Source organism: Clarias gariepinus, chromosome 22 (assembly GCF_024256425.1).
Source record: "Clarias gariepinus isolate MV-2021 ecotype Netherlands chromosome 22, CGAR_prim_01v2, whole genome shotgun sequence".
In the NCBI taxonomy this organism is placed as follows: Eukaryota; Metazoa; Chordata; class Actinopteri; order Siluriformes; family Clariidae; genus Clarias; species Clarias gariepinus.
The window spans coordinates 25,589,660-25,615,747 of NC_071121.1; the positions used below are offsets into that span (position 1 = coordinate 25,589,660).

The 26,088-nt window shown below is 42.1% G+C and overlaps 2 protein-coding genes and 1 long non-coding RNA gene across 4 annotated transcripts; all 3 read right to left on the bottom strand.

Moving 5' to 3' along the window:
* Positions 1-5,166: 5,166 nt before the first annotated feature.
* On the bottom strand, positions 5,167-11,207 carry LOC128510742 (fibronectin type III domain-containing protein 7-like). 2 transcript variants are annotated; one of them, XM_053483235.1, is made up of 9 exons: positions 10,971-11,207; positions 10,488-10,751; positions 10,098-10,358; positions 9,548-9,808; positions 9,202-9,462; positions 8,663-8,950; positions 7,587-7,622; positions 7,425-7,472; positions 5,167-5,849 (listed from the first exon to the last, which is right to left on the bottom strand). In XM_053483235.1, exons 1-9 carry the CDS (start codon positions 11,194-11,196, stop codon positions 5,569-5,571), a joined length of 1,926 nt encoding a protein of 641 aa, XP_053339210.1. In that variant the 5' UTR covers positions 11,197-11,207; the 3' UTR covers positions 5,167-5,568. The 2 variants fall into 2 exon arrangements, with proteins under 2 accessions (XP_053339210.1, XP_053339209.1); XM_053483234.1 differs by having other exon boundaries at positions 7,425-7,475.
* A 162-nt stretch (positions 11,208-11,369) lies between these two features.
* LOC128510377 (fibronectin type III domain-containing protein 7-like) lies at positions 11,370-14,606 on the bottom strand. The gene is made up of 5 exons (XM_053482607.1): positions 14,567-14,606; positions 14,208-14,468; positions 13,790-14,050; positions 12,266-12,523; positions 11,370-11,662 (listed from the first exon to the last, which is right to left on the bottom strand). The coding sequence occupies exons 2-5, from the start codon at positions 14,410-14,412 to the stop codon at positions 11,370-11,372; spliced, it is 1,017 nt and encodes a 338-aa protein (XP_053338582.1). The 5' UTR covers positions 14,413-14,468; positions 14,567-14,606.
* Positions 14,607-14,744: 138 nt separating this feature from the next.
* LOC128510167 (uncharacterized) lies at positions 14,745-16,215 on the bottom strand. Its single transcript, XR_008356101.1, has 3 exons — positions 16,137-16,215; positions 15,758-16,021; positions 14,745-14,827 (listed from the first exon to the last, which is right to left on the bottom strand). It is a non-coding gene; the product is annotated as an uncharacterized LOC128510167 (long non-coding RNA).
* Between the last annotated feature and the right edge of the window lie 9,873 nt (positions 16,216-26,088).

Below are 26,088 nucleotides of genomic sequence, written 5' to 3' on the forward strand. Positions count from 1 at the left end.
AGGTTTAGCGATACTTGGCTTTTATTATGCATGACAACAATTAAACTGGGAATGTTAGGTGTACGAGCCTAACGTTAGCGTCTCATGCAAAAAGTGAGAAACATCTGACTGCTGTGAAGGGTTTTCAGCAAACGACAGCCATCAGCCAATTCTGCCAAGTATCTGGTGGCTACACGCTGCCTAACGTTAGGCAAGGCCCACACTGCAGCTCCGTGACCCCTGCGAGCGACCTCCGTGTCGCTTTTGGATCAGAGCCAACGCTAAGAACAGAAGTGCTCTGGGTCCTCCACGTCGTGACTAGACACCAGTCCTATGATGCGAATGAGGAAATCAGTTTCAGACAATGTTTCCGGACTCGCTAAATCATTTAGGTGCGGGAAAGATAAAACGTCTTACATTGCGCGTTTTGGACTAGCGGATTTTATCAAGAGAGACCTAATTTTGAAAGTGACTGGACCGTTTGTGCTGATGTTTGACGAAAGTCTAATTGCACCTCCAAAATAAAGCAACTTGACTTGCACGTACGTTTTTTGGGAAAGCGGGCAGGTGCAGTCAAGATACCTTGGATCCCAGTTCATGGGGCATGCTACAGCCGAGGACTTAATGAAGCACGTCAAAGTAAGTAAATGTTTTATTTTAACATTTTTATAGTTTTTTTTAAAAGAGTAATTAGGGTTACCTTTTCTGTTTTATTAAGTTGATTGTTATTCATTTTTCATATTGTTTATACTACTTTCCTTTGTTAAAACTATTCAAGAAATAATTTAATTGTATTTTAATTCCACTTTTTCTCAGGAGTGTGTGGATCCCCTTGACCTAAGAAAACTGGTGTCCATTTCAATGGAGGCTGAAGGCAAGGCTGGCAATAAGATGGCTCAGCTAATAACTAAGTCAAATGCTTTGAGAAGGGCCAGCAAGGAGAAATGAGCTGAGCTCAAGAACTTTAAGGGAGATTCTGGCCAAGGGAGAAGAGCTGAATCACCCACCCACACACACCCACACACACACACGCGTGCATACACACTACAGATTTGTGCTAAGCTGTTTGTACTGTATGTTGTATTTCAACAATGCATCTAACCTGTTTTCAGCACTGTCACAATAAATGTATGTAATTCTGCAATTCTGTATTTTTTTGTGTGTGTTTTTGATGCTGTGATATAGGTCTTAAATTTAATTCATATTGGTCTTAAAAAGTCTTAAATTTGACATTATGAAACCTGCAGAAACTCTGCATTGGGATGGGACCAGAGCATACTACTTCATAGGACATCGGCTTCACTAATTTAAACACCTCTGTAAAGTTACTCTTACTAACCTCTGACTGACGAAGGTGTATATTGTTCGTTTCAGCATGTACCACTATCTTAGAGAACCTATGCTGCCTAAGATTACCTGCTATGTCCGGTGCTCTGGCTTCACGGGCTACACCTAACCACTGCCGCTGGCCTAGATAATTTTACGTGCGTCAGTATAGAGTCTCCTATAACCAGAGCTTCAGGTTTCTCAGCAGGAGAGCAAACCTGTTAGACACATGAAGTGCAAAGGAGGTGTGCTCCGGTGGGCTAGCTTTAGCCTTAGCTTCGGCTGAATGAGTATGCCATGAGTACGCTGTGAGGGCTCTAATGCCGGAGTCGAGGGCTGGTTATCTCCGCCTGCGGCACCCAGACTTTCCGCTACGGGAATAAGACTGCTCTCGCACTATTTAACTCTCTCTAAAGTCTGGATACGCCTTTCTAGCCCTGATATCTTCTCTGTCAGAGTGGTCACTAACACACATCTATCACAAATAAAGTGAATATCTATTGCTAATGACGGTGAAAGAATGTCTAAACAACCTGCACTCTATACTTTGAACGAGCTAAATGGTAGACATGATAACGCACCTCTGTGTCTGAGTTTTAATAGTTTGGTGATGGATTTCGCTTGTTGTTCTTAAATGAGAAGATACACGTGTTCTTCAAAAAAAGCGGAAAAAAATGGAAACAGACCAATATGTTGCATTAATGGCATTTTCTGATCTTGATCTTCCTCATCTCACTTTCAGTTTAAATTCTCTCTTCTAATCTAGTCGCCCTTAAGAAACCCACCAATACTTTAATTCTTGTCCTTTTTCTCCATTTCCAAAATGGACTCATACTTTTCAAATTCCCATTGCTACTCTCCTGGTTTTGCTCGTTTTATATTATTTACATAATAAACATTGTTATGTCATATGCTATCTGAGAATTGAGCCCTTTCCACTATTATCACAGGCTAATTTGGAACCTTTTGTGCTGAACACTTTTCTCCATTGAATGATTTCTATGTAAAATTGGTGTGTAGGGAAAGATATCAGCATCTAAGTTTCCCTTTGTAGGCTTTTTACAGTAAGTGGAACCATTCTGCATATCCTTATCAGTGCGCTCGTAGTAGCAAAAAGGACACGAGCAGATAGATGTGTCCAAAAAACACAGTGGTGTTTTTTGCTAGCTTTAAATTTACAATGTTATATTATTTTATGCTCTTTTAATATAATCTCGGATTAATCCATTTTGTTACTTACTCCCAGCAGGATATTATTCGCAGCCTAAAGAAACTCACAGGTACACCAAAGAGCCCAAACCCCAAAATAGCAGCTGACAAAGCTGCTACACCATGACTTGATAAAAATCTATACAGTGGAACCTTGGATTGTTAGTACCTCTGTCTGCGTTTTGCAAGACGAGCAAAAATATGTAATAAATTTAAACTAAATAAACAAGCGACGTCTTGACATATGACTAATATGCATGTGCTTTTGTCTGGCAAGCGTCACTTGATCACAACTGAGCCAATGGTTCTGCTTTCTCGCGTGCTACGGGATTATGGGTAATCATCTTCCATGCTCGGTGTAGGTGCATCACTCGTATTGTCATCATCCGTGCGCGCGTGTACTGTTTGCTATAACATTGTGACCACGCGTGTGTGCGCGCAAAGCAACGGCAAGTTCCATTAGAGAGGTTCCTTGTTAAAGATCCAGGTTCCAGCTTCTATCTCTGTCAGAGATTCCGTTAGTGTGTGTGAGCGTGTGTGTGCGAGTGTCATGAGAGAAATTCCTTGTTAAAGAAGTTTCCCGATAGACCAGTGTTTCCGTTAGTTTGTGTGTGTGTGTGTGTGTGTGTGTGTGTTTGCGAAAGTCATCCTACACAGTAGCCCCCTTCCTCCTCCTCTCCTCCTGCCTTCACACACACACACACACACACACAAAAACGAAAAACACTGCTCTGTTGGGATTCTTTTCAAAGGTAAAGTGCAAGTTAATTTGTTTTTATATATTTCTTTTTTGTTTCCATTATTTCTTATGGGCGAATTTACTTTGATATACGGGTGTTTTTATATACTGTACAGGCCAGTTGCGATTTCTTTAAGACTGCAAGGGAAGCTCAGCTTCCCCTATAATGTCACAAAATTAATGGTCAAATTATGTACTATTGTATTAACATTTTATTGACTAAAAATGCGTTAGAAATTGTTCATCTTTAAGATGAGTTCGTTCAGAATCAGTTAGATATAGCAGGTCGGCTGACTTGATTTTCTTCTCATACATTCCCGTAGCGTCACAGTGCATTTCTCTGTAGAAGCCCAGCATCCATTGACTTTAATGCGGCTGCTTTGAACATTTTTTTTCAGTGCTTTGAAACTAGACGGTCATTGGATAAACGCTGCGATTATGTCCTGCCCACGGACGCTCAGCGTCTCTGAGGGTGAATGAGGAGCAAATGAGAAGTGGGCTGGCCTGGACTCTGAGCTTCTGCATGACGATTGGAGGAGCTGTTTAAAGGGCGGAACCCCTTTTTTGATTGACAGCATGTTTTAAGTATACATCAGCACTACAGAGATTCAAGTTCAGTCCCATTGTCAGGTTATAGTACAAACTTTCGGGTGGCTTCCCCACTTAAATACAACTAAAAAGTACTGAAAGTACTGATCTCGCATTCGCGTTCAACTTCACACACACCGGACTGCACTCCCGTAAACAGCTTTCGTAAATCAACCTCTCTCTCCTGCAACAACACGCTCTTTGTCGGCGGCGCCCGTGCGTTCGACGAACTCATTCATATGAGTAGGAAAAAGATGCAATATTATGGTTTCTGTCATTTTTTTAATATATTTGCGTACTGACTGGGCCGGCCAACACTGGCCAGCGGCCCACCGGGAAAACTCCCGCTACGCCAGATGGCCAGTCCGCCACTGCCCATGCGGATTTGCAGGTGAAGTGCTACGATGACCAGCTGCACTCTGTATTGTTTGCTGGTGATATAAACCTTTTTTGTTTGTATAAGTCATTCTTTAAATAATTTTAAAAAACACAGTATAGCCTTTTTGACTTTGCTCAGTGTTTCAGCATTGTAAAGTTAGTTCGTTCATATAATTAAAGTAGCTTGTGTAAGTGGAAACTAGCCAGAATTTACGTGCAAATAACATAATGAATTTTATGATGAAGTCCTAATATGAGCTTCCCCTGTTTCAAAAGCTAGCAGCCGCCACTGGTACAGGCACAGTTCCAGGACGAATTATGCTCACAATCCAAGGTTTAACTGTATATCTATCATTTTAAATCATGCTAACACAACCACTATTGGATCTTATATTGGAAACATACTGTATATATTTTACCTCTTACAATATCCATTAATGCTAAAATGAACCCAGTCCTGCCAAATGTACCTAGAAACACCTAAATACTTTTAATACAATAAAAATGATCAGTTTTTGCTTTAGCACTATTCAATAGGGTGAATTTCTTTTGTGCTAAAAAAGCATAGAGACACGACATATACCGTATAGAAATTACCCACAAACAGATTTGAACAGTTTTAGTGCTGACTTTAAACTCTTCCCTGATGTGACTTGTGCAAGTTTCATTGCTAAGACTGCTCAACTAAATTTGTAAAAATTGGAAAATATTTCATGTTAAATGTATAGATCTTTAATAATATCAATTTAGTACAAACTGGCAGGATAGGCGAACATGAGGAAACTTTGTACATTCAACACAGACCAGCTCATAAGAGAAAAAGCACTATTTATATAATATAATATAAAGTAAATATTAACATTCATTTTATTCATTTACTTTTCACTTAGAAAAGTCACAAAACCGTATAGTGCATCTACAAGACATTCAATATGTAGCTTAAAATATTGCAGTATTTTATTTGCTCTCTATATAAGCAATATACATCCATTATGTGTACCATTGAAATGTTCATATTACAGAAAGTGATTGTGCAGCTAGATATGGTTCAGTTAAAATCTATCTTAATAAAGACTCAAGCTTATGCTTTCTCTAGTCAGCTCAAAGAATTGAAATTGAAAACACATAATCAGCCCTTTTCACCAGAAACATGTCATTAGGTCTATTTTGCAGTTTAATTGTTGCTTCTATATAAAAAAAAACAGTATTCACAATATTTCATGGTCAGCTTTGGGGTTTGATTTTTTCTTACTCCTACAGTAAGTAGCTCACTACAGATGATGATCTAATGGCACAGGTAACAATAGCTTGCTTTGCTTTTCTAACTTAGACATGAACATTCTTGTGATTCAGATAGGAACCCCAGTGGTGATGCACACCGGGGTGGAGTAATCGCTCTTTGCAACGGAGTTTTTGGCAGACAAGGTGACACAGTAGCGTGTGGCTGGTTTAAGGTCGGCGACATCCGAGGCCTCGCCTTCAACGATCAGTGCTACCTTGTCGGGATGAGATTCAGTGTCCTCTCTTACGATAAGGGTGTAATAACTGGCATTAGTGACTGGAGCCCACTCCACGTGCAGGTTCACACCGTCCACATCCAGAGCCTTGACTTCAGGCACAAACAGCACATCTGCAACGGCAATTATTTTTCAATCGTCAGGATATGCAGTAAATATCTACTTCGAGACAGTTTTTGCTGAAGTTAACAAATAAGCACTCAAGACAAAAACTGTTAAATAAACCTTTTGAGAGAAAAACATTTTTTTCTAATTAGGAATCATGATTCCTAAGTCCTTTAGTTGTTGCTAAAGAACCAGTAATATGCTGTAGAGTAGTGCAAACGTATTGGGACACCCTCATTTCTTCATATTTTACTTCCAAAAACATTTGTTCCTGTTCCTCTCATTTGAATTACATCGTCTAATTAAATTTAATATGAAGAAATAAGGAGTGTATCAAGACCTGTGCACAGTATTGTATTAAAACAAAGACACTACAGTGGAACCTCGGATTACGAGCAAAATTCATTCCGGAAGTGGGCTCGTATTCCAAAACACTCATAAACCAAATTTAATTGTCCCATAAGAAATAATGGAAACTCAAATTATTCGTTCTACAGCCCCAAAAAATAAATACATAAAAATAATTAATACAAAATATAAGGTAAAAATAAAACAATTTAACCTGCACTTTACCTTAAAAAAAAAAAGTAAAAAGAAATCCTGACAGATAAGAGTTTCCATTTGTGCGTGCAGGTGCTGTGTATGTGTGTGTGTGCAGAGAGTGTCTGTCTGTATCTGTGAAGTCGAGAGAAGGAGGGGGTGGAAGGGGGGCTGTAAAGGTGAGAGTGTGTGTGTGTAATGTGCGTACACACACATAAACAGAGAGACTGTTTTATCGTAAAAATTAGCAAGGAACATCGCTAGTCACACTTGCGCGAGCGCATACTAACAGAATCACTGCTGTAAAGTAAAAAAAAACAACAATCACAAAAAAAAATTAATCTGCATTTTACCTTTGAAAAGAATCGGGGCTGTAAAGGCGAGAGTGTGTGTGTGTGTGTGTTGCTGTGAGTGAAGTGACAAATTACGCGCATTCGCACACACACACACTCTCTTTCTGCCTTACAGAGAAACTCTGCTCTTTCACGATCCTTTTTAAAGGTAACGTGCTAGTTTATTATTATTTTTTTTGTTACTTTACAACAGTGATTCCGTCAGTAAGCACACGCGCGCTGTACAAACACTCTTACAAACACAAAATAAAATATGGATGTTTCACACACACACACACACACACGGTCACAATGTTATAATTAACAGTACACGCGTACACAGATGTTGGTTATACCAGTAAGACCCAGCAGGGGAGACGATTATCCCCAATTCCGCAGCGCAAGAGAGAGAAAAACCTAGGGTAAGGGTCCTAGGGGACGCTCGGCGTCAAAACAAGAAGCGCATGCGTGATACACAATACTTTGTGCTCGTAATTCAAGACAATGCTCGTTTTTCAAGCCAAAATTTATTAAAAATCTTTGCTCGTCTTGTGGAACACTTGTAAACCGTGTTACTTGTAATCCGAGGTTCCACTGTATATAAAATATAAACCTTAAAACTGACACTATTGTTTTTCAAAATTCTAACCTATCAGAATTTACAACCTGCTATAATGTCACAGATTTATAATTTAGGAGCCATGGTCCTACCTTCGTTCTCTTGTTCTGCCTCTTGCAACTCTCTCCTACGGCGCACTACTGCTATGTCGTAGAAACCCCAGGCAAGTACAAGAAAAAGGATATAAAATCACATCACAAATCACTATTTCATGTATTAAATAGAAAATGTAAGTGTTTAGGTGAATGAAGGACCTGTAGGGATGTTAGTACTGTACGAAGGGCATAAACCTGAGGAACAAAGAGAGAGAAAGAGAGAGAGAGAAAATAAGAAGAGTAGATTCAGGAAAAGGTCTTTTTTTTATTTTAGATGAACTTAGAGAGAAATTAATTCTCCACCTATGAATAACAGACTTAGAATTTGAATTAGTATGTTTAATTCATTATGCGATAACCATACGCTAAAATAAAAAAATACCGTATGGATACTTTATATACAGATACCATATACAGTAATAAAGTCATCTGGCTGTCTGTCAGTCATAAAAGATTTTGGTTCAGAACGTTCACTGACATAATCAGCTTTTGCCCTGAGTCATAATGTAATTTGCATGTATTTGCATAATGTTACATTACTGATCGTGCAAAATGGTTTGGTGTCAAATTTCAAATAACATTATTAAAAAGGTGAGCAGTCTTATTTTAAAAGTGCTTCATATATCAATTGTATTTGTAATTGTAGGATATTCCTTGAAAAAGTGACTGGTGAATACTGTTAAAACCCAATTGTGTAGATTTATATACAAATATTAAGGTCAAATCTACTCTATATACAGACTGTATCATACAGTATGTAACAATATACTACTGTATGTTAATTTTTTTTTTCCTTTTGTGTTACTGCTCTTTTGTGGACTGTCACAAATTGTTTTATCAGTCTTTCGGCTGCTCCCGTCGACCATGCGAGCCCACAACTTGCCCATTTTATCCGGGCTTGGGACTGGCACTGCATCTAGTGGCTAAGCTTTGGGCATTGGGTGGAAATCAAACCCGGTTAGTAAAAAAAGACAGAACCCTTGGGTTGATTTTGACACCAGGTGTTAAATGTGTTTCCATAACAACTGGAGTAATGAGGTTGGATAGTTTTCATTAAAGTGCTTTAAAACAATGTCTAGGATTAAAAAATTCTCAATTCTTTTAAACGATCAGAAAGATAAGGTATTTATCAGCGGATTTTTGCCTAAATTTAAGATTTTACCTACTGTACTATGTCACAAAACTGCTACCTGGCTTGATATGACGGGTCACATTTGCCCAGATGTGGCAATTACCTGTAAATCCAGTGACAGCAGAAGATGGAGGTCCATTCCCTCCTCCGCTTCCGGCGCTGACCACCACCGTGTAGTTGATATTGCAGGGCACCAGGAACTCAAAATAAGTCCGGTCCGTCCAGTAGGATGCCATCTGCACGAGAGCATTGGGGTCGAGAAGGAACTGGCCATCGAGCTGTGCCAGGTATTGGACGTCTAAGCAGCTCACTGTGCTCCAGCTCACTCTCACCAGAGAGGTGTTTTCCATTCTCCAGATGACTACGGATACTGAGGCTGGAGGACACGGCACTGTGTGGGGCAGGATGGGGAGAAGGTTGGAAAGTTAGAGGTTAGACCTTCATAGACTGTAGCTGATACAATCTGAATGGTAACAGAAAGGGTGTTGTGAATTTAGCACGTTTAATTTGATTTAGTGGGTGTTTTTTTTTTGTTGTTCTGTTCTTTTGAAACATTCCAGCATCCTCCTTTGGCTCAGGTATTGACTAAATGCTGTCTATGACAAACCGTTCCTATGCTGCATTCTTATGGAGCTTATATACCTGTTCCTTTCTGCACCACTGGACTGCGCGAGCTGTTGCATGCTCCACCTGACGCCTGCACACTAAAGTTATACACCATCCCGCACTGAAGCCCTGCTATAGTACAGGACATGTTTGTGGTGTGGCATTGAAGCTTGTCCCCTCGCGGGTTGACGGCTGAAGCGTAGTACCACGCCGAGCCGTTACTGGAGGACCAGGAGAGTGTGGCTAAGCTGTCTCCACACGGCAGGGACACGTTCAAGCTCAGAGGTGCACATGGAGCTGAGGACAGAGCAGCACACATGCCGAGGTTAGAGAATGATGATCAACGGGGGTTAGGATATTAAACAAGAGGTCGCTGTCTCACTTGTACGGAAGGTGAGGGCCTGGCTGGCAGGACTGGTGCAGTTTCCGTCTGAAGCGATCACGCTGACTGTGTATGCCTGGCTGCATTTCAGGTGGCTCAGGGTGCAGTTCTCTGTGGTGCTGGTGCAGTTTTTGGAGACGCCATCCTGTCCGATGGCTGTTAGATAGTAGGACTGAGAGAGGTTAGAGGGTGCCCAGGACACCACCACGTCTTCTGTATCACACAGCGGATTCACGCTCAGTGCCTGAGGAGCACATGGGGCTGCAGGGGAAAAGAGCACCAAGACACAGGTTGTCAAATAGATTCTGTTAATTTGCTTAAGCATTAAGAGCATTAGGCGTTTAGAGTTAATTATATAAGCATCTGTTTGATATCTTTTGCAGTTTAAGCTTGAAGAGTTGAAGAGTGAATCGTTTCGGTCATGACGGATCACGATTGACTCATGAATGAGATTTGCACCTTTTCGTTTAATTTGCACCTTTTCATTCAATGCTTATTTATCATTCTTCTATTTTATTTGTCTGTACATGCGTCTTTGTGTGTGAAGTACCCGTGTTGATGGAGTACGGAGGACTGCGGAGACTGCTGCACTTATCCGAGCTGGTGGAGACCATGATGGTGTACTGCATGCTGCAGCGTGCGCCATTAAGCACACAATAAGTGCCCGTGCTGTTACACTGCAGGAAGCTGAGGTCCTGGCCCTCTGCTGTGACGACGAAGATGGATGACTTTGACTGAGTGAGCCAGCTGACCCTTATGGAGCTGCTGCGGCACTCTGTCACCACGCTGATGTTGTTCAGAGTGCAGGGTCCTAAAGGGATAACAGAATTAATAACGTAACTGAAATCTGGAAATCTTATGGGTGCCTGCATGCAGAGTGAATATGTGAAGTTGCTTTCAAGCTAGTAGTGTGTGTTTGCGTGTGTGTGTGTGTGTTTACCTGTCTCAATAGAAAAGGAGTTGTTGTAGTTTTCACTGGCACACCAGGAGTTCATGGCGGTAACTTGGAATGTGTACTGCATGCCACACAGCAGACTGGGAATGTTACAGAAAAGACCCGGCGTGCTGCAGGTGGAATTAGCCCCTTCCGCTGATACCGCTAACACCTTGTAAGACTCTGCACCAGCCGCTTCTTGCCATGACACCCAGACCGAGTTGGTCACACAGTCGAGGTTGCCGCTCGCACCCTGAGGGATACATGGGGCTACACACATACAAACATACAAAGTGATTAAAAACACTGCAGAAAATAATGATTCTATTGTTCCATGTCTTGTATATCTTGTCATTTCATGCTGCTCAAGATCCCAAAGAAACTTAGAAAGACTGTACAATGCTTAACAGGTAGCTACAAACGTCTGTGTCCTATCGATGGGATGCTCTTGTGGATGTTAGTGTGGTGTAGCTGGTTTAGAACCATTACCCGTTAAAGCTTGGACAGCTGCACTGGGTGCACTGTGACATCCACCTCGAATCGCCCTCACTGTTACGGACAAGGACAAACCACAGTACAGGCCTGGGATCGAACAGCTTGTGCTCGATGTGTTACAAGACAGGCTGACGTTGCCGCTCACTGCATCCACATGGAAATATTCTGCATCCGGATTGGGTGCCCAGGTTACGGTCATTACACCGGCTGAACAGTTCATCTGAACCTGCACATTCTGGGGTAAACAGGGTGCTGGAGAGAGGAGGAAGAGAAATCACGTTTAATCAGGCCACAATCAATTGTCAGCAACATGGTCTAACTATTGCATCATGAACTGTTTGTCCTTTATAATTCTAGCATATACGATATGTGTGATGATCGAATGTTGAGATGTCACAAGCTCACAAGATCAAATTCCTCACCCGAGAGCACTTGAGCGGCGAGACTCTTCACACTGCTGCACTCGTCATCCAGAGCGACCACAGTGACGTTATAGGATGTTCCGCAGAGCAGCTGTCCAACAGTGCAGGAAGGCAGGCTAGAGTTACAGGAGACGGTTTGAGACCTGTTGATGTTCACAGCATCAGCCCGATATCTCAGCGCTCCACTGGATGACTGCCAGGTCACGGCTACCGAGTTGGAACTGCAAAGCAGGGAGGCCTTGACACCGGTGGGTACACATGGGACTGAGGGAGAGGATGGTGAGGAAGAGTAGAAAAGGAAACATAGTGGTTTGGGGTTATGGACCAATTTGAGAGAACAAGAAATTCTGGCATTTGCTAACATTAAGTTTAAAGTGTAGAAAGTAAATAGATACTTGTTATTAGGTAATACATTAACTGTGAAAGTAACTGATTCCAACTTTGGGCAGAGCGATTTTTTATACAACTTGTATTTTGTATGAATTCTGAAATTCCTTTGACAGTGGCTACAATTCACACATTACATCTAGGCATTTCCCAGACGCTCTTATCCAGAGCGACTCACATTTTTAACTCATTACACATCTCAGCAGTTGAGGGTTAAGGGCCTTGCTCAAGGGCCCAACAGTGGCAACTTGGTGGTTGTGGGGTTTGAACCTGGAAACTTCCAAACCGTAGTCCAATGCCTTAACCACCGAGCTACCCCTGGCCTGACATTACAGCTTACTTATCCAAATGTATGCAAAAAAAAAGCATGCGCATAAAAATGAATGCTTTATTTTTAGCCAATCTTTATCACTCTGCATGTATGAAATATAAAACACAAACTGAGTATTTGAAAAAAAAATAAAACCTGTAGTCATGTACCTGACTGCAGATTGACTTGAGCACTGCTGCTGTTACATCGCCCATCCTGGCTGACAGAAGTGACGTTATAGAGTTGTCCACATTGCAAGCTGGGTAACGAACAGCTTGTGTTGGTGCTCATGCATTGCGTCTGGTATCCGTTCGCTCCCACTGCTTGGACCATGTAGAACAAAGCACCCTGTTCTGCTTCCCATGACACTAGTCCTGTACTGGTTGAGCAGTCCACTGAGGCGCTGAGGTTCTGAGGCTTACAAGGAACTGGCAAATCACAAGTGAGATTCAGTTTCGAAACTGCTGTTTATATAAATAAAAGAAATGTTTTGTCTGTACATCGGTCAAAACTTCCTTATTTCAATGATATCTTTACGTTTCATACGTTTTGCCCGTTGGTCTGTCTGTATGTCTGTCACAGCATCATGCAAAACTGGCTGGACAGAATTTAATTAACCCTTTTGCAGTCTTTAGATATCTGCCTGAAGTTTAACCTGCATCATAAGTGAAAAAGCTTTTTTTAATCTCACAATACCACCTTAAAATTCCCATCGTCTCATGTATCTTAAAACACTACTACTGTACCTTAGAAAGAATGTGGTCTCTTTTATCATAGTCTCATCATAGACCTATCTAATGTCCCCTAAAACAACTGGAGTCTTTTTGTTCCTATTTTGCAATACCAGCTGATTACTCAGTGTTTTAGCAGCACTGACTATTTAGAAATACATCAGGCACTTTTTTTGTTATAATTTATCACATTTAGTATATTATATAAACTTATATACTTATTTATTGATTTATGTTGTATTTATATCTAGTGTTGGGAGAAGTTACTTTTTAAAGAAACTAATTACATTTCAAAATTACTGTCATTAAAAAGTAATCAGTTACATTACAGCGTTACTTTCTGATAAAAGTAACTAGTTCGAATACTTTTCCATTGCAAAAAATGAAAACTCCTTTGTGATTCCTCCTGCGTGTTGTTTTAGTCAAGAGCTTTATAAATTTTTTTACCATCATCACTCAGTGAAGTTTGGCCCATAATCAGTTAACTACTAATACCCCTATCTCAGCTATGCGGTTTCGCGCGGTGGCCGTAAGTACGGTTCATCATGATTCACTGCGAGTTTTGCCGCTCTGATAAGGTTTCTATCTTTCCGCGCGTCGGTCCTTGTATAGTCAAACCGCATAGGTGAGATAGGGGTATAATAGCAGGAATAACAGAGGGGGGCGGGGTATCGGGGCGGGGCTTGTAGGACGACTTTCACACACACACTAACGGATTGGGATTGACTGCTGTCTGTCCCACGAATTACATAAATTATCTGAATAATAGATCACATTTTTGAAAAAATAACTTAATAACTATGTACTTACAGTAAATAGTGGACCTAACGCGTTAGATTACTCGTTACATAAAAAAAGTAATCCAAGTACTCTAATGTGTTACTTTCTTATTTTGTAACGCGTTACAGCCAACACAGTTTATATCGTATTGTCATATCACCCCAACGGGCAAGTGTGTTATACCTGTGTTCAGCTGAAAACTGCTACTGTACATGCTGGTGCACATGCTGTCAGAAGCTGAGACAGAGAAGCTGTAAGTCAGTCCACACAGCAGCCCAGCGAACACACACGTAGTGCTGTTGCTGCTGCAGGATGCCGGATAACCTCCACTTCCCTTGGCGAGTGCTCTGTAGGATGTGGCTCCACTGCTGGACTGCCATTTCATAGTGACCTCCCCGGACGCACAGTCCAAAACGGGGTTCAAGGGGACAGGAACACATGGCACTGTGGGAAAAACAGAAGTACTGACTTAAATACTGTCTTTGGTTTACTTGATTTTTGTGAATAGTAATTTAAATGCATTTATCCACTCCACATTATCTAAGTGTCAGGATTTGTATGTGTGTATTGACTGTATATACCTGTGTGTGAATTATCTTACCCGTACGGAGTTGTGTGACTAGGTTTCCAGTTACACGGCAATTGTTGCTAATAGCAAATACGCTAACATTGTACACATCGCCACACAGCAGGTTGGACATGTTACAGAACATTCCTGTAGTGTTGCATCCTGCTATGTCTCCTCTGGAACCAAGAGCCTGGACTTCATAAGACTCTGCCCCACCATTAGGATGCCATTGTACCATGGCAGAATTAGTTTGGCAGTTTATGCTGGCGTTAACATGAGCAGGAGGACAGGGTGCTAGTAGAGCAAGAGAGAGAGGGAGAGTGAGATGAAACATTTTCTCTGGACATTTACTACACCCGTGTTTAATTGGTGAGCCATGATCTCTTTACTACCTGATGTGACCTGTACGGTGGCGCTTTGACCGCTGCTGCATTGCCCGTTCGATGCTGTCACACTTATGTTGTATATCTGGCCACAAGTCAGTTGCCTTAGATCACAGCTGGTAGAGTTTGTGCTGCAGGATGAGTTTTGCCCCCCAGGAGCTGTGCCAACCGCAGTGTAAGAGACGTTGCCCATTCCAGAACTCCAGTTCACTGAGATCGAGCTGGAGTTACAGTTCAGGTTTGCAGAAACAATAACAGGTGTGCATGGAGCTGCATATGAAAGAATATAAATGCTTCAAATAATAGTATCTGAAGATGTTAAAATAATGTTTAAACCACTAGAAAATAAAATATAAACATTTCGTTAAAATAATAAGTAAAGAAAAAAATACTTTAAAATAATCTTTCATCATATCCGAAAGCATTAATAATGCAAAATACTTAGTTTGTACAGTTTACATAACAGATTTATTTGTTAAGCTTTATCGGGCAAATTAACATAACTAATCGGTACTTACATTACCACCTTAAATGACTATAAACTCTTTCTTACAATACCACCTTAAATTCTTTTAATGAGTGGTAGTCTCTGTCTCACCTCATATGGACATAGACCCTCACAAAATCACTTTAAATAATTACTGTTGATCAGCATAATCTCTTTCTCACAATTCCACCACAATACCACCGCCTGCTGTAGTATCTATCTTTCACTGCCACATGGACTCTATCTCACAATACCACCTTAAATACCAATTTAAATGAGACATAGACTCTATGTTAAAATAGACATAGACTCTATGTCACAATACCGCCTTAAAATGGCTAAGGTTTTTTTTTTCTCATAATACCACCTTAAGTACCAACTTTCAATGTGTTTAATCTCCTCCTTACAATTCCACCTTAAAATGGTTCTCAAGTCTGCTGTAGTCTCTATCTTGCAACGCCACCCCAAGATCATAGTAGTGTCTGGCTTAAACCTTTTTCATACCTGAACTAAACCGCCTTAAATACCAATTGCACCTTAAGATGGTTATTTCTATCTCAGCCTTAAGCCAGCTTTAGTCTTTATCTCACCTCAAAATGGACATAGACCCTATCTCACAATACGAACTTAAAATGGGTGTTGTCTTCTTTGCCTTACAATACTACCCTAAGATCATTGTAGTGTCTGGCTCATGGCTTGGACCTTTCTTATACCTGAACTAAAGTTCACTGTCTGACTCGGTGAACTCGAGCACTCATTTCCAACAGCCACCACCTGGACCGCGTATGCTGCCCCACAGGGGAGACCCTTCAGGATGCAGGTGTTGCCACCAGAGCTATTACAGGAAGCACTGTTATAGTATCTGCTTGTAGCAAGGACACTGTAGTACACTGCCCCCTGACTGGCATTCCATGACACACGGGCTTCATTTTTGGTGCAGTCCATCACGAGGGAGACCCCCGTTGGGACACAGGGAGCTGGTGGAGAAAATGAACATAAGAATACAGTCAAAAAACTGGAGCTATGGAGGAAAATACAGCAATTATTGTAGCTTTGTTTAGCAACTTTTTTACCATGGCTTGTATTTCTGACCTGTGTTGATGTAAGTCTGTCCACTGGGTTTTGAATTGCAGTCGAGACGAGACGCTGTTACACTGACATTGTATTTCTGTCCGCACTGAAGCGTTGCAATGCCACAGCTCGTAGTGGAGGACATGCATGTTGTGACCATGCCATCCGGGCCCACTGCATTGGCCATGTAGTGATCAGCAGTGTTTGATAGGCCCCAGGTCACTGTAGCGATGTTGGAAAGACAGTCCACAGAAGTGGTGACAGCACTCGGAGGGCATGGATCTGTAGAGAGGGACAAGAATATTATTCATGCCATATGGTGTCTTTCTGGTCCTTCTGCTTGACCAGTTAGTTGATTTAGTACAAAAAAGCTCCAACCCTGAGATTCAAAAAGGACCAGCATCTACACGAGCATGTATTATGTCTATATGTAATGGATTTTAGGATAAATAGATTGTTTAGGTAAATAAAGTTCCCAGATCTCAACACGCCTTAACAAACCCTGCCAGATATCTGGAACACCAGAGTTGGGAGCTGGTGTTGAAATGAAAGTGAGAAAATGTTGAAAATGTTGATCAACCTGAAGGGCCCAAGGGCTATTTTGACAAGTCTATAATCTTGTATTGCCAGATCAACAGTAATGAAAACTATGTCCGTATATCTACGTATATCTCAATTTTGGTAAAAATATCTGGATGAAATTGCCGTTCATTTATGTTAATACCTGTCTGTAAGATGGAGGTGTTGCTTGGCCGGCTCCTGCACTCTTGCCCCACGCTTGTAACTGTGAAATAGTACTGCTGGCCACACAGAAGCTCTGAGATCTGAGCGCTGGTGCTATTGGTGGTTAGCCCAATCAGTTGGCCGAAGACATTTTCGCCAGTCACCACATAGACCTGAGCAGCCCAGCTGGACTGCCATGACAGCGACGCGACCCCCAAGGTACAGTCCATAGTGGTGCTTAAAATCTGAGGTCTGCATGGAGCTGTATGGGACAACCAAACATTTGATTAAAAGGATCCTCACTGACCATTAGTCATTAATATTTACAAAGCATACAATGATATTCATAAGCTTCCTATCATTATTATTCCTTTAGAATTGGGCTTTATATTTATTAGGCTTGTAGCTGTCAAGACATCAGTAACTGTTGAGATTAAATTGAATATATTTAAATTGAATCATACGAAGGTTGTTGCGACAAAAATCTCAAACAAACAGACAATACAGCCAAGCCTGTGATAGGATGTTCTACTTAAGGAACCTCCAAGATGATTGATAAAATATAATATTTTTATATTTTTATAAAATATTTTTGGGTTGTGGAGTGAATCATTGGACGAATTATGCTCGCAATCCAAAGTTTAACTGTATGCTTAAAGTTTATCTCACCCATGCGGATGATGGTGTTGTTACTAGGGGTGCTGTTGCAGCGCAGGTCGCTGGCGATGACCCAGGCTATATAGGTTTCTCCACACATCATGTCACTCCAGGTACATACTGTTGTATTGGTGGTGCATGTGTAGCTGTGGCCTAATTTCTGTCCCTGCGCAACCACAGTATATTTTACTGCTCCATCACTCCCCGCCCAGCTGACAGAAGCGGTGGTGTCCTCGCATTCAACGAAGGTCTGCATACCTGTCGGTACACATGGGGCTGCGAAAAAGAAGATTTAAAAATATATATATTATTGCCTGATTCTTGTGTCAGTGTATAATCTTATTAGATCCTGGGAATTTGTAGCTAAATTGTAGAAAGGCTGTAATAATGTACCAGTTGAATACTTGGCAATGGCACTTGTGAGGCTGTTGCACTGATCATTCTGCCCCAAGACACTAAAACTGTAGCTCTGGCCACAGGAAACCTCCATCTCTACACTGGGCACGGGGCTCTGGAAGGAGCCGGTGTACCCCAGGTTTCCTGTGACTGAGATGATGTAACGAAGCGCACCGGTGGCATTGGACCAGTTCAACCGGAGTGTATTAGTTGTGCATGAACCGACCACAGTGATATTCTGTGCCTGGCAGGGTTCTGAACAAAAGTAAGATGATTAAGCCATGCTTGAGACAGGAATTAAAAGCAAGATATAATAAAAAGAAGAGAGAGAGAAAAAGACCTGTCGTGATGTTAACAGGTGCACTGAAGTCACTTAGGCACTGTCCGGTAGAAGCTCTAACTCTCAGGGTGTACTGCACTCCACAGTGTAGGCCACTGAAGATACAGCTATCAGAAGTTGAGTTACACACTGCAGCGGCTTCTCCTGGGGTAAAAGTGGCACTTGCCAGGTAGTACAGGACTCCCGGCTTCTGTTCCCAGGTTAGGACGGCTGTACGAGTGCCGCATTGCAGGTTTGCCGCGACACGCTGGGGCACGCAGGGTGCTGGGGATCAAGAGCAGTCATATTAAAATTGTAAGCAAAATTCTGATTGGCCATAAGGTGTTGATTAACTAAGGATTATTTTTGTCGTTAGTAAATCATTGCTAAATATAAAACACCTGAGTACATGCATTAATTGAAAAATAATTAACTTGATGGTGGTAACAGGAAATCAGTGAAGGTTCCTTCTCATGCTGTCAATAATTAGTTCCTATAACAGCACATCCCAAAGAGTTTTAATCATAAAACAAGCTACTTGGGACTCACGGCTTTGGAAGGTGGTTCCTACATCCAGGCTGACCGAACTGGCATCGTTGAAGGCTTCCAGGCTGAGACTGTATGTCTGTCCACACTCCAGGTTTGTAATTTTACAGCTGTTCTGCAGTGTGTCACATTTTAATTGGTCTCCGTTGTTGCTAGTAGCAGTGAGTTCATAGGACGTTGCTCCTTCGCTCCAGCCCCAGCTGACAAATGCTGAATCATTTGCACACTGCACTTCCACAGCAAAGCTGGTATTGTCTGGCAGGCAGGGCACTAATACAATGACACGTCAGGCATTAGGAATATAAGGAGCCACAATGGACACGTTTATTTGATTTAAACTGGGCCATGTTACTAACCTGTAGTGAGAAGGGCTCCTACACTGCTTGAGCTGTTGAGGCCTGGGCCGATGGCTATGACTTGTGTGACGTAAACTGTCCCACACAGGAGTCCTGTCACCCTGCATGATGTCCCTGTCGTCTGGCAGTACAAGGTGTCACCTAGCCGTCCTTTGAGTTCAGCCATGTATTTCACAGCCCCTGCACTCGGCTCCCAGGTCACCTCCCCAGTGTTGCCCAATTCCCGGGTTGCCAGGATGGTAGGAGGACACGGTTCTGCAAAATACACCTTTGGTCATATTTAATTTACGACTGTGTTCAGTTTCCACCCATCTTATTATGGCACTCCTCCAACAGTGACAGCTATCAAATAGGAAGGGCCCAGGATAACACGGGGTTCCTTGACTATATCTTTTTTGGGCTGCTACTCACAGATCATTAGTGGCGGAAGTAGAATAATACCCTCAGAGCAAAGCGCTATCCACTCATGTTTCTATGATTGTTACAGGAAGGCAAAGTACTGCTAATATAGCTTGGCAGTCTCTCACTCACCTGTGTTGAGAGTAAGGGTGTTGGAGTTCACCCCATCTTGGTAAATGTCACTAAAGGCGGTCAGAGTGATGTTAAATGTCTGGCTGCAGTTCAGACTATTAAGCACACATGAGGTGTCACGGGTTGAACAGGACCTCTGGAAGCCCTGCTCCGTCACAGCCTTAATAGTGTATCTGTCAGCGCCTCTGGTCATGTCCCATGTAAGCAGAGCAACAGGAGGTGTGTATGTTGCACTCACCATCACCGGAACACATGGCCCTGAGATCATAAGATTAAAAATCTCACCTTTTTACCATTATGATCACAAAAATTTACAATGTCATATGTACAGAATAAGCATCACCTGTCTGCAGGTATCCACTCATGGAAGCAGAGCTATTGCAGACGCTTCCTATAGCCTGGACCGTGATATTGTACTTGTCTCCACATAACAGATCGCTCAGGTCGCAGTTAGTGTAATTCGTGTCACAAGACACACTAGTTCCAGAGATGCTGCTTACCGCAATGGCCTTGTACCTCAACGCACCAGCACTCAAATACCACGATAGTATGGCTGTGCTGGTCGGAATATCCATCTGAGCCCTGATATTGCTGGGAGCACATGGAACTACGGGAGAGAAGACAAAAACAGAGAGGGTAATTGATCAAAATAAACTAAACATGACTACTTTTCAATGCTGTTGATGAGTCGGCCCGATTACCTGAGTCTATGCTTTTGATCGTACTGGGCAGGCTGCTGCAGTAGTCATCAGAGGCAACCACGCTTGCATGATAGATCATTCCACAGGCTACACCACTAATAGTGCAGTGGTCAGAAAAGCTCTGGCAGTTAGTAGAGAGCCCCAAGCTGTCTGTTATTGTGGCCGTGTAAAACTGCGCTCCTGAGCTCGGGGTCCAGGACACGGTAAGATTGCGGGCAGGGCAATCCAGGCTTAGTCCGACATTTTGAGGAATGCATGGTACTGAAAAAACATTGACAACATTTAGAAATTCTGTTCAACTAAAGGAGGTTAGATATTTTTATACCTGCTGGTTCTACTAAAAGGGTATGGGTTCTCTGTTGTTCTGTCTCAGAAAAGGAGGTGTTGTCTGTCTAATTGCTGATCCTACTAAACAGATGAAACATCTGTCCATGTTTATATTTAGGCATTTGGCAGACACCCTTATCTAGAGTGCCATTTTATTATTTTTTCCTTTTTTCCAATTCCTTAATCATTGAGCTACCCCAACCTCCAAATATGTTGAAGTAAATGAAGCATTGTTGCTGTATTTTTTATTCCCAGTAAAGAAGATGTGGTTTCTGTATGTGCCAATCCTAAGTGAAGCTAGCATGAATTAGGCACCACTTAGTGACAATATGTTTTTATAACATAAACAAAAAAAAGTATTTAGTTGGCTTGGATCCTTATGGTGAATTTGTTGACGATAAAGAAAACTACACCTTAAGTGTAGCAGGAACTCATTTTGTCTTTTTCTTATACAAGTTCATCACGTGGGTCTGGTGGCATGCTAATTTCCCGGGACCCACCCTACCTGTCCTGATGCTTGTCGGTGGACTTGGCAAGCTGCGGCAAACACTGTGTTGCGCCACCAACGTGGCCGTGTACTGCAGACCACACCCCAGACTGCTGAGATCGCAGGATCCATCAAAGCCAGAGCAGGTGTCTATGAACGTTCCATTCATGCTTACAGCATTTACTATGTAGAGCTGACCACCCATGCTGCTCATCCAGTTGACTCTCGCCACATTATCTGTGCAGCTCAAAGTCGCATTGAGGCCCGATGGCTGGCACGGTGCTGCACAACACGGTGCAAAAACAAACACGATTAGGACAATGAAAAACAGCAAACGTTCGTAGTAGAGTTTAATACTGTATATTATGACATGGGATAGATCATGTAACCCAAGCACTCTTGAATTCTTAAATCTAATTAGTCTGGAAGTGTCGATTAATTTACTATAACAACCGAGGCGAGGGAACAAGTAATTATAGCTGTAAGTATACAGTATGTAAGTCATAACAGACATTCCAAAACCTTTAACTTAGCTTTAAAGGAATAAAATATTTGTTATTTATTAATAAATTGAAAAAAAAAATCCCAATCATTGGCAAACTCTGGAAATCGTTAATTATTTCGTGCTGTATATTCATATATTTATTTTCACAGCTATAACAACCACTCTTTTCCACACATCGATTAGTCCTTTTTTAATGCGCCATCAAAAAGCAGTAAATAAGCATTCACCAAAAAAATTATCAATTGCGCAAGCAACCATAGAATACCCTGCATTTATTAATATTTTCTTTCATCAAAGTTTTTATAGTGGCCATGTAATGTGTATTAAGTGGTTATTGTGTCATAGAGGAGCAGTATAGATGTTTGCACGAGGGGCTTACCCGTCTGTACCATTATGGCCGTGCTCTGAGAGCTATTACAGGTTCGTCCTTGCGCAGTGACAGTCACCATGTACGCCTGACCACATGGAAGAGATGTGATATCACAGAAAGTGCTCCCATTAAGAGAAGTGCAGCAGGATGCCATGCCTGTGGGCGGTTCAAGTGTGGCAGTGTAGGTGAGAGCTCCAGCACTGGGCAACCAGAGGACAGTCACTGTGCCATTGTAACAACCCACTGATACATTCACACCCTCTGGAGCACAAGGAACTAAAAAACAAAAAAAGAGCACGAAAATATAATATAGGCACTACGGCACATACGTAAATACATGCCTGAATAATAAGCTTTATTATCTGATATAGAGTAACTCTTGTCTGTCTACTGTGTAACTCTCTGACCTGTCTCAGACCACATGGTATTGCTGAATCCACTGCTGCACTGTGCATTGGTGGCAGTGACAGCAAAACTGTAATTCCTCCCACACTGTAACCCAGGAACTGGACACGCGCTGCCACTGGAGTTGCACTGATAGTGGTTCCTGCCGCTGTCTATTGCCACTGCACTGTAAGAATCCGCCCCCGATGATGTGTTCCACGTGACCCAGGCGAGGTTGGACAGGCAGTCCACCTCCACACTCTTCAAAGTGGGCACACACGGAGCTACACAAACAAAAACATCTAAAAGTACTGCATGAAAAAGTATAATTTCTTAAGAGTTAATGTCCATACTGACCTGCTTGAATAATAGTATAAGGCGACCTGACTCCGCTGCAGCTGTTTTGGCTGGGTATTACAGAAATGTTGTAGGTCTTGCCACATGGCACACTGATGCTGCAGAAGGTGTTTGTGCTATTGCACGTGTAATAGCCAGTAGGAGAGACGGCCTGTGCCATGTAGCTGACACCAACCACGCTGGAGGACCAGTTGACGGAGATGGTGTTGGACGTGCAGTTTATATTCGCACTGATGGCCTGAGGAGGACATGGGGCTGGAGACACACACCACAGTCAACTCACAGATCAAAGATGATACATTCTGGGTTATGTGAACATTTTCAAGAGAACAAATGCAAACACATTTGGCATAAGTCTTTTTTTTTTTTATAAGTCAAAAATCATCCACACTTCGGTTATATTAAAACTTCTGTTGGCTGCAGTGTTTTATTAGTGCTTTCTGTTTAAGGCTCCTGTCTCCCTAGTCACTGCTGTACAGGTGTGAACATGTTACATCAGGAGGCCCCACTTGTTATTTGCACAAAAGAAGTGTGCAGTGATTAATGTGGTCTGAGAGTGTACATGGTGCCCGAAAACTGTATTTTGCAGTGGCGATTTCTTTAATTCAATTCAATTCAATTTTATTTGTCTAGCGCTTTTAGCAATTTTCATTGCCGCAAAGCAGCTTTACACAATCAAGAGAATTATTTAAGTTTGTAGGACTTTAATTATTTAAGACTGCAAGGGAAGCTCAGCTTCCCCTATAATGTCACAAAATTAATGGTCAAATTATGTACTATTGTATTAACATTTTATTGACTAAAAATGCGTTAGAAATTGTTCATCTCTAAGACGAGTTCGTTCAGAATCAGTTAGATATAGCAGGTCGGCTGACTTGATTTTCTTCTCATACATTCCCGTAGCGTCACAGTGCATTTCCCCGTTGAAGCCCAGCGTCCATTGACTTCAATGCGGCTGCTTTGAACGTTTTTTTTTTTCAGTGCTTTAAAACTAGAGGGTCATTGGATAAACGTTGCGATTATGTCCCGCAGGACGCTGGGCTGCTGCATGATGATTGGAGGAGCTGTTTAAAGGGCGGAACTCCTTTTTTAATTGACAGCATGTCTTAAGTATACATCAGCGCTACAGAGATTCAAGTTCAGCCCCATTGTCAGGTTATAGTACAAACTTTCGGGTGGCTCCCGCACTTAAATCCAACTAAAAAGTACTGAAAAGAAAACAAAACTCAGGCTTTATATCCCAGCTTACATCTCGCATTCGCGTTCAACTTCACACACACCGGACTGCATTACCCACAATGCATCTCCCGCACTGGACTACACTTAAAAAAAACACACTCCCGTAAACAGCTGTCGTAAATCAACCTCCCTCTCCCGCAACAACACGCTCTTTGTCGGCGGCGCCCGTGCCAACGACGCACTCAGTCATATGAGTAGGAAAAAGATGCAATATTATGGTTTACGTCATTTTTTATATATTTGCGTACTGATTGGGCCGGCCCACACTGGCCAGCTGCCCACCGGGAAAACTCTCGCTACGCCAGATGGCCAGTCCGCCACTGCCCATGCGGATTTGCAGGTAAAGTGCTACGATGAACTGCTGCACTCTGTATTGTTTGCTGGTGATATAAACCATTTTTGTTTGTACAAATCATTCTTTAAATAATAAAAAAAAACATATTATACCCTTCTTGATTTTGCTCAGTGTTTCAGCATTGTAAAGGTAGTTCGTTCATATAATTAAAGTAGCTCGGGAAGGGGAAACTAGCCAGAATTTACGTACAAATAACATAATCTATTTTATGATGAAGTTCTAATATGAGCTTCCCCTGTTTCAAAAGCTAGCAGCCATCACTGTTCTGTTCCATACTCTACTGTTTCCTCTCAGGCTTTTAGTGATGAATCTGTGTCTCGTCACCAGTTATGATTCTCTTTAAAAAAAAAAACGTTGACCTTTCTTAGAGTATCGTTTTAAATTTTGTTTACAGATACCAAAATACCAGTGGCGGCTGCTAGCTTTCGAAACAGGGGAAGCTGGAGTACCGGGAGTTTGGAGTAATCTGGAGTACCGGGAGTTTTTCCGGTGGGCCGCTGGCCAGTGTGGGCCGGCCCAGTCAGTACGCAAATATATAAAAAATGACGGAAACCATAGTATTGCATCTTTTTCCTACTCATATGAATAAGTGCGTCGTTGGCACGGGCGCCGCCGACAAAGAGCGTGTTGTTGCGGGAGAGAGAGGTTGGTTTACGACAGCTGTTTACGGGAGTGTAGTCCAGTGCGGGAGATGCATTGTGGGTAATGCAGTCCGGTGTGTGTGAAGTTGAACGCAAATGCGAGATGTAAGCTGGGATATAAAGCCTAAGTTTTGTTTTCTTTTCAGTACTTTTTAGTTGGATTTAAGTGCGGGAGCCACCCGAAAGTTTGTACTATAACCTGACAATGGGACTGAACTTGAATCTCTGTAGCGCTGATGTATACTTAAGACATGCTGTCAATTAAAAAAGGGGTTCCGCCCTTTCAACAGCTCCTCCAATCATCATGCAGCAGCACAGCGTCCTGGCCCGCCCACTGCTCCATTCACCCCCAGAGACGCTGAGCGGTTGTGGGCGAGACATAATCGCAGCGTTTATCCAATGACCGTCTAGGCACTGAAAAAAAACGTTCAAAGCAGCCACATTAAAGTCAATGGACGCTGGGCTTCAACGGGGAAATGCACTGTGACGCTACGGGAATGTATGAGAAGAAAATCAAGTCAGCCGACCTGCTATATCTAACTGATTCTGAACGAACTCGTCTTTAAGATGAACGTTTTCTAACGCATTTTTAGTCAATAAAATGTTAATACAATAGTACATAATTTGACCATTAATTTTGTGACATTATAGGGGAAGCTGAGCTTCCCTTGCAGTCTTAAAGAAATCGCCACTGGAACAGAAACATCTTCAATCGCCGACCAGGAGAAAAGTTCAAGAGATAATTTTTGGACAGTATGTAGAAATACAAACACTGACATGCGACATTCAAGAAGGTATTGCACCGTAAAACACCTAAGGTATCCTCAATAAAGAAGGTGTACTCTAAGAAAGCCTGGATAATTACCTGAAACGGCACTTTGTACAGAACTGCTGCTACTGTTGCACTTTTCGTTCTGGGCCACCACCGTGACATTGTACTTCTGACCGCAGAGGATGTTGGGAACCATGAAGAAGGGCTGGTCTGTAACAGGGAACATCACTTCACCAGCACTAGTCACCACCATGGCTCTGTAGTTTGTGGCTGCACCGTTTTGCTGCCAGGTAACATTAAGCACCGT